Source organism: Cervus canadensis, chromosome 6 (assembly GCF_019320065.1).
Source record: "Cervus canadensis isolate Bull #8, Minnesota chromosome 6, ASM1932006v1, whole genome shotgun sequence".
NCBI lineage: Eukaryota > Metazoa > Chordata > Mammalia > Artiodactyla > Cervidae > Cervus > Cervus canadensis.
The window spans coordinates 50,290,225-50,304,566 of NC_057391.1; the positions used below are offsets into that span (position 1 = coordinate 50,290,225).

General features: G+C 38.9%; 1 protein-coding gene across 4 annotated transcripts in view; it reads right to left on the reverse strand.

The window, feature by feature from the left end:
- Nucleotides 1–1,774: 1,774 nt before the first annotated feature.
- LOC122443571 (40S ribosomal protein S10-like) overlaps nt 1,775–14,342 on the reverse strand; it is a 49,948-nt gene continuing 37,380 nt past the window's right edge. For 3 of the 4 annotated variants that reach the window (XM_043471889.1, XM_043471888.1, XM_043471890.1), the window contains one exon: nt 1,775–2,351. In XM_043471889.1, the coding sequence (XP_043327824.1) occupies nt 1,826–2,351 (526 nt within the window). In that variant the 3' untranslated portion in view covers nt 1,775–1,825. Of the gene's footprint in view, nt 2,352–8,310; nt 8,317–14,342 lie in introns of those variants that run through there. The other variant, XM_043471891.1, reaches the window with a different exon arrangement.

Genomic DNA, 14,342 nt, shown 5'->3' on the forward strand with positions numbered 1-14,342 from the left:
AAAAAAAAAAGAATACATCCATCACCTCACAGTTGCCATTTTTCGTGTGTTCGTACTGTCTTCACAAGGTAAAGAATCTGCCTGCCAATGCAGGAGATGCAGGTCCAATCCTCAGGTCAAGAAGGTCCCCTGGAGAAGGAAATGGCTACCCACTCCAGTATTCTTGCCTGGGAAATGCCATGGACAGAAGGAGCCTGACGGGTTACAGTCCATGGGGTCGCAAAAGAGTCAGATAGGACTTAGCAACTAAACAACAACCCTCTTAACAACTTTGAAGAATTCAATGCAATATTTTGAACTACAGTCACCACGCTGTATATTATAAATCCAGGACATATTCATCTTATAACTAAAAGTTTGTACCCTTTGACTAACATCTCCCCATTTCCCCCATCCCTCAATCCCTGGTTTAGCTAACAAGCTACTCTCCATAGAGTTCAGCTGCATGTATAAATGAGATCATATGGCATTTGTCTTTCTCTGACATTTCACTTAGCATAATGCCTTAAGGTTTCATTCTTGTTGTTGAAAATGGCACTATTTCCTACTTTCTTACTGCCAAATAATACATATATGCCACATTTTGTTTCTCTATTCAACCACCGATGGATACTTAGGTTGTTTCCATACCTTGGGTATTGTAAATAAAGCTGTAAATAAGTGAACATGGGAGTGAAGATATCTCTGAGACAGTGATTTCATTTCCTTTGGATGTACATCTAGAAGTCAGATTTCTAAAACATATAGTAGTGCTAGCTTTAATTTTTTATTAATAGCCACACTGTTTTTCATAATGGCTGTACCAATTTACATTTTTACCAACAGTGCATAAGAGTTCCCTTTTCTCCACATCCTTGCCACCACTTATTATTTCTTGCCTTTTTGATAAAAGCCATCCTAGCAGGGGATATCCTATTATGGTTCTGATTTTCATTTTCCTGATGATTACTGATGTTGAACACATTTTCATGTACCTACTGTCTGTTTCTATGTCTACTGAAGTCCTTTGCCATTTAAAAATCAGATTATTTGACTTTTTGCTATTTATATATGGGTTCCTTATATATCTTGAATATATGGTTTGAAAATAATTTCTACCATTCTGCAAGTTGCCTTTTCATCTTGTTGATTATTTTGCTATGCTGAGGCTTTTTAGTTTGATATATTTTCATTCACTTATTATTTTGTTTCCAATGCTTTTAGTGTCATAAAAAAAAAAAAATTCATTCCCAAGACCAGTATCATGGAGATTTCCCCCTATGTTTTCTTCTAGGAGTTTTATGGTTTCAGGTCTTAAACATTTAAATGTTTAACCATCTTGAGTTTTTTATGCCAGAACCATACTGTTTTAGATAATAGTTAAATAGTTAAATAATTCCCAAATTTTTCTATTGCTTTTCAGCTATCTCCTTCCAAAAGTTTGATAAATATTCACTTCTGTTCTTCTTGTTTTAAATTGCTCATATAAATTTGACTCAAACCATCTGGAATTTATTTTGATATTTTTTAAGACGTAAAAATCTATATTATGATTTTTTTTCCAAACTGCTAAACAACTGCTCCAAAATAATTCACTGAATTACTTTTCCTGTTGATTAATGATATGTCCTTTATTGCTTTCACATTGTATTCAAGTTTATTTCTGAGCTACCTTGTGCCACTGATTATTTCTTCTTGGCCCAGTATTTAGGCATGTTTATAACTGCAAGTTATATTATAATATTCTTTAATTCTAGTAGGACCAAACTTAACAGATGGTTTTCTTTTTTTTTTGTAGTTTCTTCTCTTTACAGGTTTATTCAACACAAAACAACCTCTTACAACTTTACTGAGGTGGCTGACCACGTCCACGACCAAATCCGCCTCTAAACTGGAACTCAGTTGCTGACCCAGCCCCAGCCTCGGCTTTCTTGTCGGCACCAGGGGGCACGGCACTTCGTCTGTAGGTGTCTCGGTCGGCTTCCCCTCGCGTGAGTCTTGCAGGTCGCTCTCCCTCCAGACCTTTGGGCCGTGGTCGGCCAGTCTCAGGACGGCTGTGGCGCAGGGTGGCGGGCACAATCTCAGGGGGCAGGTGGAGGTAATCGCGGAGATACTGGATGCCCTCGTTGGTGAGGTACCAGTAGAAGTGTCTCCAGGCAAACTGTTCCTTCACGTAGCCTCGTGACTTGAGAGACTGCACGGCTTTCATGACATGAAGATTGGGCACATTATTGTCTGCCAGCTCCGGGTGCTTGGGCATGTGGACATCCTTCTCGGCCACCATCACCCCCTCCTTAAAAAGGAGTTCGTAAATGGCAATCCGGTTCTTTTCGGGCATCAACATCGCGACGGCTGCTGTGTCCGGGCCGGCGCTGGAAAGGTAACAGATGGTTTTCAAACATATTTTGTTGTTTTTCTTCTAGAAATATTTTCATTGGGGATTATTTGCTAATTGTCTCTGTTTCAAAACAGTGCTATAAAAAAATTACAACACAGTCATAGAAAAATGCAAATAATATTGAAGAGTATAAAGCAAATAAAAAAGCCCCCCTCCATCATGTTCCTTTAAAACTCTCAGTTCTGCTCTTTGGCAGCCATTGTTGACATCTTTTTGTGTGTGCATTATTCCAGAAACTGTCCATGTATAGATTTATAAAAACATATATAATATCTAGTTCCCCATTCCCAATTTTTACACAAATTGGTTCATATTCCACATTCAGTTCTCAAACTTGTTTATTCCCTTCACTAGTCATAACAGTGGCACATTCCTTATCCAGAAAGAACTCTAAAACAACTTGTGAAGTTCCAGAACATTCCACTGAAGTTTTGTCTGGAATCGCACCAACTCCTACGAAAATGAACAGTGAACTTCCTTGACTCCCTCAGCCAGCAGATGCCTCCTCTTGCCCCTGGGTCTTGCCTAGGAATTCAGTTCCTTTCTGTCCCACTTCATCTTGGTAACTCTAAACTACCCTTCAAGTATCAGCTTGTGATATTTCTCCCACTTTCCAATATACATTTTTCTTATATCCAGTGCTTTAATAAAATCATATTAATTCTGATGGTTTTGGAAATTCAAATGAAGTTTCTTGATGTAAAATAATATAATTTGCGAATAATGAGAGTTTACCTATTTCTGGTTCATCTTTATTGCAGTAACCAGAACTTCCAAAGCAATATTAAGTGGTAATACCATAATATTACATCCACTTTTAATAAATATTCTTTTTCTATTTTCACTTAAAATCTAATATCTACTGGTGGTTTGAAATACATACTACCTTATTAAGGAAGTGACTATATCAGTTCAGTTCAGTCGCTCAGTCATGTCCAACTCTTTGCAACTCCATGAACCACAGCATACCAAGCCTCCCTGTCTATCACCAACTCCCAGAGTCCACAAAAACCCATGTCCATTGAGTCAGTAATGCCATCCAACCATCTCATCCTCTGTTGTCCCCTTCTCCTCCTGCCCTCAGTCTTGCCCAGCATCAGGGTCTTTTCAAATGAGTCAGCTCTTCACATCAAGTGGCCAAAGTGTTGAAGTTTCAGCTTCAACATCACTCCTTCCAATGAATATTCAGGACTGATCTCCTTTAGGACGGACTGGTTGGATCTCCTTGCAGTCCAAAGGACTCTCAAGAGTCTTCTCCAACACCACAGTTCAAAAGCATCAATTCTTCAGTGCTCAGCTTTCTTTACAGTCCAACTCACATCCATACATGACCACTGGAAAAACCATAGCCTTGACTAGATGGACCTTTGTTGGCAAAGTATTGTCTCTGCTTTTTAATATTCTGTCTAGGTTGGTCATAACTTTCCTTCCAAGGAGTATGCATCTTTTAATTTTATGGCTGCAGTCACCATCTGCAGTGATTTTGGAGCCCAAAAAAATAAAGTCTGCCACTGTTTCCACTGTTTCTCCTTCTATTTGCCATGAAGTGATGGGACTGGATGCCATGATCTAAGTTTTCTGAATGTTGAGCTTTAAGCCAACTTTTTCACTCTCCTCTTTCACTTTCATCAAGAGGCTCTTCAGTTCTTCTTCGCTTTCTGCCATAAGGGTGGTGTCATCTGCATATCTGAGGTTATGGATATTTCTCCCAGCAATCTTGATTCCAGCTTGTGCTTCATCCAGTCTAGCGTTTCTCACTATATACTCTGCATATAAGTTAAAGAAGCAGGGTGACAATATACAGCCTTGACATACTCCTTTTCCTATTTGGAACCAGTCTGTTGTTCCATGTCCAGTTCGAACTGTTGCTTCCTGACCTGCATACACGTTTCTCAAGAGGCAGGTCAGGTGGTCTGGTATTCCCATCTCTTTCAGAATTTTCCACAGTTCATTGTGATCCACACAGTCAAAGGCTTTGGCATAGTCAATAAAGCAGAAATAGATACTTTTCTGGAACGCTCTTGCTTTTTTGATGATCCAGCGGATGTTGGCAATTTGATCTCTGGTTCCTCTGCCTTATCTAAAACCAGCTTGAACATCTGGAAGTTCACGGTTCATGTATTGCTGAAGCCTGGCTTGGAGAATTTTGAGCATTACTTTGCTAGCGTGTAAGATGAGTGCAATTGTGCGGTAGTTTGAGCATTCTTTGGCATTGCCTTTCTTAGGGATTGGAATGAAAACTGACCTTTTCCAGTCCTGTGGCCACTGCTGAGTTTTCCATATTTGCTGACATATTGAGTACAGCACTTTCACAGCATCATCTTTCAGGATTTGAAATAGCGCAACTGGAATTCTATCACCTCCACTAGCTTTGTTCATAGTGATGCTTCCTAAGGCCCGCTTGACTTCACATTCCAGGATGTCTGGCTCTAGCTGAGTGTGAGTGATCACACCATTGTGATTATCTGGGTCATGAAGATCTTTTTTATACAGTTCTTCTGTGTATTCTTGCCACATCTTCTCAATATCTTCTGCTTCTGTTATTATTTTAGAGAATATGAATGGTTTGAGTTTTATTAAATGCCCTTTTGGCATCTGTTGAGATGACTATGATTTTTATATGATTTATTTATATAATGTATCACAGGTAAAAAGTTTCCGAATATTGAATCTTGATTTCTTTCCTGGAATAAAATCTCTTTGGTTCTCGGAGATTAAAAACACACATTGTTGCTTTCTCTTTCTTGCATTTCATTTAGCATTTTTTGCACTTATATTAATGAGAAAGTGAAAGTGAAGTCGTTCAGTTGTGTCCGACTCTTTACGAACCCATGGACTGTAGCCTACCAGGCTCCTCTGTCCATGGGATTTTCCAGGAAATAGTACTGGAGTGGATTGCCATTTTCTTCTCCAGGGGATCTTCCCGACCCAGGGATCGAACCCGGGTCTCCCGCATTGTAGACAGATGCTATACCATCTGAGCCACCAGGGAAGTCCTATTAATGAGAAAGGTTAATAACAAATTTTTTTTTATGAGTTGAGAGAAGTAGCTTAGAATGAGAGAACATCAGCATTTAATGGAGTAGCTAGTCTCTCAACTTAGGCCAGAAATGCCTTATATTATACATGAAAAGCAATTGATAATCTGATAGATAAGAAAGTACCCTGTGAATCTGATTAGCATGAATCCATATCATCTCATCATCTGTGGATGAATCAAATTTCCCAACCTGTAGTTCTTAGAAGGAAGAGCAGAGGTATAAAGTATAATAGGCATGAAGACTGCCTGTATGCAGTCAGCCATACCAATTCCCACAAATTCCTAGGTCAAAGACCGTCCTTATTTTCAACATGCAAAAATATTACAAAATTACTTCATTATATAGATATCACAGTTTTCTTCTGCTTTTCAGTTATTTTGACTATCTGAGGACTTAAACCCATATACTAATATCTTTTGGGGAATTTGCATTTCATTTGACTTAAAAGGGTTCTATTTTTCTTTTTCCCATTCTGTGACACAAATATCTTTAAAGGTCTATTGTTTTAGGACCTCTAATATTCAGGAACACCAGCACTTTTGTAATGCTGAAGACAATATGCAAATAACTCAGAGGTCATTCAACCTGTTCAAAGCAAGTTTTCCAACACACACACAATAACTTTCTTAACCATTTAAAAAAGAATTCCTAGTGTACCTCTAAACTCAAAAGAACTGAAGTCATTAAGTCTTTCTGAAGCTATAAAGGGACAACTTTGCTTTGATTTTTGGCTTAATTCACTGACTGATAACCCAACACAAATCTTTGGCTGAAATTACTTTAGCAGATCTATGCCAGGCATTAGTTATTCATGTGGCTTTGTAATAACATTCATTTTTCTAATTAATGTTCACTCTTAGGCATAAAAGCTGGGCTAAGAATTTAAATGATTCAGCCAGTGACTGACAAATGTGGAAATCATTCCTAGCTCCAATGATTGTGTTACATCTCTCTTCATATAACTTTCTTCAGGACATTAGTTCTCTAAAATTAAAAATATCCTGACAGAGTTACTTCTTTTGTATCTTTCTTGTGGACAATGTTTCCTTTTCTTATAAGTCTACTTGAAAATGGTCAAAGTAGGCATAATGTTACTTTTATTTGTAGCAGCCAAATTATACATTATTTAACTTGGCTCACATAATTTATCCCTTATGCACAGAAATTACATCTATCATAATCACAACCCCATCTTTGCATTTGGGTAGAATATTCAGAAGATAAAAGGGGCTTACCCCTTCTGGTAAGATTATTCCTGCATAAGGATATGTGTATTTTTCAAGAGTTACACAATGTGAGGGTTTAACAATAAAGTAAATAACAAACTTCATTTCCCTAACGCCATGGGTACTTCCTGCAAGGCCAGCTAAAGTTATTAGTAAAGATCGTAGAAAAGAAATGCCTCTAAATTATCTCTCAATTCTTATAGCACATTTTCTGCTTTTCGGTACACAAGTTTAAGATTCCTGAGAAGTTTGCTACATGTTAATAGAGTTACCCCCTTCATGGATTACTGCCTCATCATGGTGAAGGGGCTTGTGTAGCTCAATAAAGTTATGAGCCATGTGGTGTAGGGCCACCCAAGACAGACAGGCCATAGTAGAGAATGCTGACAAAACATGATCCACTGGAGGAGGCAATGGCAAACCACCCCAGTATACTTGCCGTAAGAACCTCATGAACTGTGTATAAAAGACAAAAAGATACAACACTGAAAGATAAGTCCCTCAGGTTGAAAGGTGTCCAATATGCTACTGGGGAAGAGCAGAGAACAACTACTAATAGCCCCAGAAAGAATGAAGTGGGGGACCAAAGCAGAATCAACATTCAATTGTGGATATGTCTGCTGATGAAAGTAAAATCTGATGCTACAAAGAACAGTATTTCAAAGGAACCTGCAATGTTAGCTTCATGAATCAAGGTAAATTGGACGTGTTCAAGCAGGAGATGGTAAGAATAAACATTGACATCTTAGGAATCAGTGAGCTAAAATGGATGGGAACGGGTAAATTTAGTTCAGCTGACCATTATATCTATGTACCACTGTGGGCAAGAATCCCATAGAGAAAATGGAGTAGCCCTCATAATCAATAAAGTTTCAAACTCAAAAGAGTTTGAAATGAAGCACTTGGGTGCAACCTCAAAAATGACAGAATGATCTCAGTTCGTTTTCAAGGCAAGCCACTCACAGTAATGCAAGTCTATGCCCCTATCACTGATGCCAAATAAGCTGATCAGTACTATGAAGACCTGCAAAACCTCCTAGAACTAACACCAGAAAAAGATGTTTTGTTCATCACTGCAGATTGGAAAATAAAAGCAAAAGATACCTGGAGTAACAGGCAAGTTTGGCCTTGGAATACAAAATGAAGCAGGGTAAAGGCTAACTGAATTCTGCCAAGAGAATGCACTGGTCATAGCAAACACCCTTTTTCAACAATACAAGAGACGATTTTACACATTGATTGCATTCTTTGTAGCCAAAGATGGAGAAACTATATACAGTCAGCAAAAACAAGACCTGGAGCTGACTATGGCTGAGATCATCAGCTTCTCATAGCAAAATTCTGACTTAAACTAAAGAAAGCAGAGAAAACCACTAGGCCAGTCAGGTATGACTTAAATCAAATCTCTTATGAATATGTAATGAAGGTGATGAATAGATCCAATAGATTAGATCTAGTAAACAGTGTGCCTGAAGAACTATGGATGGAGGTCCATAATATTACAGGAGGCAGCAAACAAAACCATCCTAAAGAAAAAGAAAAGCAAAAAGGCAAAGTGGGTATCTGAGGAGGCTTTACAAATAGCTGAAGAAAGAAAAGAAGCAAAAAGCAAGGGAGAAAGGAAAAGGTACACCCAACTAAAGGCAGAGTTCCAAAGAATAGCAAGGGGAGACAAGAAGGCCTTCTTCATGAACAATGCTTAAAAATAGAGGAAAACAACAGAAGAGGAAAGACTACAGATCTCTTCAGGAAAATTGGAAATATCAAGGGAACATTTTGCCCAAAGATGGGCACAATAAAGCACAGAAACAGTAGAGACCTAGTACAAGCTGAAGTGATCAAGAAGAGATGGAAAGAATACATGGAAGAATGGTACAAAAAAATCTTAATGAACCAGATAACCACAATGGTATGGTCAGTCACCCAGAGCCAAACATTCTGGAGTCCGAAGCCAGGTGGGCCTTAGGAAGCACTGCTGGAAATAAAGCTACTGGATGTGACGGAATTCCAGTGGACCCTAAAAGATGATGCTATCAAAGTGTGACACTCAATATGTCAGCATATCTGGAAGGCCCAGCAGTGACCACAGGACTGGAGAAGGTCAAGTGTCATCTTAGTTCCCAAGAAGGGTAGTACTAAAGAATGTGCTAACCATCAGACAGTTGCACTCATTTCCCATGCTAGTAAGGTCATGCTTAAAATCTTGCATGCAAGGCTTCAGCATTATGCAAACAAAGCTTCCAGATGTCCAAGCTTGGTTCTGAAAAGGCAGAGGAACCAGAGATCAGATTGCAGGAATTCCAGAAAAACATCTAGCTCTGTTTCATCGACTACACTAAAGCCTTTGACTGTGTGAATCATAAAAAGTTCTTAGAGATGAGAATACCAGACCATCTTACCTGCCTCCTGAGAAACCTGTACGTGGGTCAAGAAGCAACAGTTAGAACCCTGTATGGAACAACTGATTCGTTCAGAATTGAGAAAGAAGTATGACAGGCCTGTCTGCTGTCACCCTGTTTATTTAACTTATATTCTGAGCACATCATGTAAAATGCTGGGCTGGATGAGTTACAAGCTGGAATCAAGATAGGCAGGAGAAACATCAACAACATCAGATAGGCAGATGATACCACTTTAATGGCAGAAAGTGAAGAGGAACTAAAGAGCCTCTTGATGAGGGTCAAGGAGGAGGGTGAAAAGGCAGGCTTAAAATTAAATATTAAAAATACTAAGATCATGGCATCCAGCCCCATTACTTCACGGCAAATAGAAGGGGAAAAGGTGGAAGCAGTGACAGATTTCCTTTTCTTGGGCTCTAAAGTCACTGAGGATGATGACTGCAGCCATGAAATCAGAAGACGATTGCTTATTGGCAGGAAAGCTATGACAAACTTAGACAGTGCACTGAAAGGCAGAGACATCACTTTGTCCACAAAGGTCCATGTAATCAAGGCTATGGTCTTCCCAGTGGTCACATACGGTTGGGAGAGCTGGACTGTAAAGAAGGCTGAGTGCCAAAGAATTGATGCCTTCGAACTGTAGTGCTGGAGAAGACTCCTGAGAGTCCCTTGGACAGCAAGGAGATCAAATCAGTCAATCTTAAAGGAAATCAACCCTGAATATTCACTGGAAGGAATAAATATTCCTTCATTCCTGCAGCATGCGGAAGAACCTCCAGTATTTTGGCCATCTGATGTATCTGATGTGAACAGCTGACTCATTGGAAAAGTCCCTGATGCTGGGAAAGATTGAGGGCAGAAGAGGGCATTAGAGCTTGAGATGGCTGGATGGCATCACTAATGCAAAGGACATGAATTTGGGCAAACTCCAGGAGATGGTGAGGGACAGGGAGGCCAGTGTGCTACAGACCACGGGGGTTACAAAGGGTCAGACATGATTGGGTGACTGAATAACAATATATTTACATTAAGAAAAATGTTTTCATATTTGTAAATGAAGCAAATGGATAGGTACATACATTTTTACTATGTTGATTGGAAAAAAAAAAAAGCACAACCTAAAAGTTGAGAAATATATTTTATTCAGCAGACTTACTGAGAACTTAAGCCAAGGATATAGCCTCTCAACAGCTTTGAGGGACTGTTCCCAACCAGTAAAGGAGGAGCCAGGATATATAGGAATTCTGGCCAAAAACAAAACAAAAAACCCAGGTTGTCTAACATCAAAAGATTGCTGCTAATTGAAGAAAAACTAGACATCTCAAGTTAATGAGTTTAGTACTTTTCTATGTACGGGAACATGCAAGATTCTGGATTTACTGAAATTATTCTTCAGATATGCACCTTAACCAGGTGATGTGTGTAGGCTCCCCACTACTGCCCTCCCTCTGCCTCCAGAATTGGACCATAAAGAAGTCTGAGCATCGAAAAATTGATGCTTTTGAATTGTGGTGCTGGAGAAGACTCTTGAGAGTCTCTTGGACTGCAAGGTGATCAAACCAGTCCATCCTAAAGGAAATTAAGCTAAAACTGAAGCTCTAATACTTTGGCCACCTGATGGGAAGAGCCAACTCACTGGAAAACACCCTGATGCTGGGAAAGATTGAGGGCAGGAAGAGAAGGGGGTGACAGAGAATGAGATGGTTGGATAGAATCACCGACTCAGTGGACATTAGTTTGAGCAAACTCCAGGAGATACTGAAGGACAGGGAAGCCTGGCGTGTGGCAATCCATGGGGTCACAAAGGATTGGACACGACTTGGCGACTGAACAACAGCATGCACCTTAACTACTAGGGCCAGTATCCTGTTTTTCTCAATCCTGAATCCCCTCAGGGTGCACCACTGGGTGGGGGTTCGGGGTGGCTACAGGGGCTGATGGCTTGGTAGCTCAACATCCTTTGTTTACTGATATGACAGGAGATACTCTTTGTCCTCACCTGTTACTCTAAAGCATTAATGGCTCTATCCAAAGATTATTTAATTCCTGAATAGGGAATTATATTTTTGCTTGACTTACTATTTGGTCTTCCCAGGTGGTGATGGGAAGTGGTAAAGAACCTGCCTGCCATTGTAGGCAGATGTAAGAGACACGGGTTCGATTCCTGTGTTGGTAAGATCCCTTGGAGGAGAGCATGGCAACCCACTCCAGGATTCTTGCCTGGAGAATCCCATGGACAAGGAGCCTGGCGGGCTACAGTCCATAAGGTCACAAACAGTCAGATACGACTGAAGTGACTCAGCACAGCACAGGAGCTAGATTCTATAAAATTAGATATTAATTTTAGATTTCTCTCTGGAAATAAAGGTAACCCCAGTTGTTACGGTTTTCTTGCCCTGCAGGGCATTAACTAGTTTATAGCTGTAAGCAAATTCTTTTCACCTTTCCTTTCACTGGAAAGGAAAGAAATCTTGAGTTCCTCAGATTCTTCCTTGAATCAGCTTTGCCATCTTCATGATTTCCTCAATAATGGTTAAGAAATCCTGACCCATCCTCACTATAATATTTGTATAATAAACAAGTCTTAATTTTTAAAATTTTGGCAATTCTCATGTTTAACACAGTTCACTTTTGAAGCCAAAGTGTCCTATATGCTATTCTCCTCTCAAGCTCTTCTCAACACAATATGAAGGCAGGTAGTTTCAAATACTGTAAAACACAAGACTATAAGCCCCTGAGGCATATTTCTAAATACAAACATCAAGTAAGCCTTAAAAAAAAAAAAAAGTCCTATCCTTGGTAAATATATGAAGAGGGTTTTTTTCCCTTAAATTAACAAACTATAAAGTTATGTATATAATTTAATAGGCCAGTGTTTCAGATGCAAAAATTAGAAAATAAAAATAAAGAAATTTTTTAAATTGTATTGTTAAAGACATCATAGTGATGTGTAAGAAAAAAGGGCTGAACAATACTCCAAAGGTGGAAGAACCCCTTCTAATAAGTCATGCTGGCAAGCAGTTTTTCCCCTGGGTGAATTGGCTAGTTCTTGGCTTGGATTACAGATTAGACTTGGTACAGGTATTAGAAGTAAATGGGTGAAAGAAAAACTCATGGGTCTTTTGGTGGTTATAGTAGCTGGCATAACAGATTGGAACCTGAGGAGCCTATACAAATACTAATCAAAAGAAAGCCAAGAAAGCAATACTCATATCAGAAAATTGGACTTCAGAACAGGAATACTTCCCGAGATAAAAAGAAAAATTACATAATGACTAATTATCATTCACTAAGAATAGACCAAAAAATATTAAGTGCACATGGACATATAGAATACAAGAAGCAAAATAGAACAGAATTGAAAAAATAAAGAAAAATTCAAAATTATGATCGGTGATTTCAATATTTTTCTCTCTATACTCAATAAAACAATCAGACCAAAAGTCAATGAGGAATTAGAAGACCTAAACAACATGTCAAACAAATTAAACTAATTAATTTTCATAAAACACTCAACTAACAAAAGCATATGTCATCCTTTACAAGAAAACATGAAACATTCACCAAGATAAATGATATTCTGGACCATAAATCAAATAACACATTTAAAAGAATTAAAGTCATTTAAAATAAGCTTTCATAACATAATTAAAATAAAAAGATTTCTGAAAAAAATTTTCTATTTGGAAAAACTTAAAACTCTTCCTTTTTTTTTTTTTTAATTTCATGGCTGCAGTCCACATCTGCAGTGATTTTGGAGCCCCAAAAAATAAAGTCTGCCACTGTTTCCACTGTTTCTCCTTCTATTTGCCATGAAGTGATGGGACCGGATGCCATGATCTTAGTTTTCTGAATGCTGAGCTTTAAGCCAACTTTTTCACTTTCCTCCTTCACTTTCATCAAGAGGCTCTTTAGTTCTTCTTCACTTTCTGCCATACGGTGGTGTCATCTGCATATCTGAGGTTATTAATAATTCTCCCGGCAATCTTAATTCCAGCTTGTGCTTCATCCAGTCCAGCGTTTCTCATGATGTACTCTGCACATAAGTTAAATAAGCAGGGTGACAATATACAGCTTTGATGTACTCCTTTTCCTATTTGGAACCAGTCTACTGTTCCATGTCCAGTTCTAACTTGCTTCCTGACCTGCATAAAGATTTCTCAAGAGGCAGGTCAGGTGATCTGGTATTCCCATCTCTTTCAGAATTTTCCACAGTTTATTGTGATCCACACAGTCAAAGGCTTTGGCATAGTCAATAAAGCAGAAATAGATGCTTTTCTGGAACTCTCTTGCTTTTTCTATGATCCAGCAGATGTTGGCAATTTGGTCTCTGGTCCCTCTACCTTTTCTAAAATCAGCTTGAACATCTGGAAGTTCACGGTTCACGTATTGCTGAAGCCTGGCTTGGAGAATTTTGAGCATTACTTTGCTAGCGTATAAGATGAGTGCAATTGTGCGGTAGTTTGAGCATTCTTTAGCATTGCCTTTTTTAGGGACTGGAATGAAAACTGACCTTTTCCAGGCCTGTGGCCACTGCTGGGTTTTCCAAATTTGCTAGCATATTGAGTGCAGCACTTTCACAGCATCATCTTTCAGGATTTGAAATAGCTCAACTGGAATTCCATAACCTCCACTAGCTTTGTTTGTAGAGATGCTTCCTAAGGCCCACTTGACTTCACATTCCAGAATGTCTGGCTCTAGGTAGGTGATCACACCATCGTGATTATCTGGGTGATGATCTTTTTTGTATAGTTCTGTGTATTCTTGCCACCTCTTCTTAATATCTTCGGCTTCTGTTAGGTCCCTATCATTTCTGTCATTTATTGAGCCCATCGTTGCATGAAATGATCCCTTGGTATCTCTTTCTTGAGATCTCTAGTCTTTCCCATTCTATTGTTTTCCTCTATTTCTTTGCACTGATCCCTGAGGAAGGCTTTCTTATATCTCCTTGCTATTCTTTGGAACTCTGCATTCAAATGGGTATATTTTTCCTTTTCTCCTTTGCTTTTCGCTACTCTTCTTTTCACAGCTATTTGTTAAGGCCTCCTCAGACAGCCACTTTGGTTTTTTGCATTTCTTTTTCATGGGAATGGTCTTGATTCCTGTCTCGTGTACAATGTTGCAAACCTTTGTCCCTAGTTCTTCAGGCACTCTATCAGATCTAGTCCCTTAAATCTATTTCTCACTTCCAATGTATAATTGTTAGGGATTTGATTTAGGTCATACCTGAATGGTCTAATGGTTTTCCCTATTTTCTTCAATTTAAGTCTGTATCTGGCAATAAGGAGTTCATGATCTG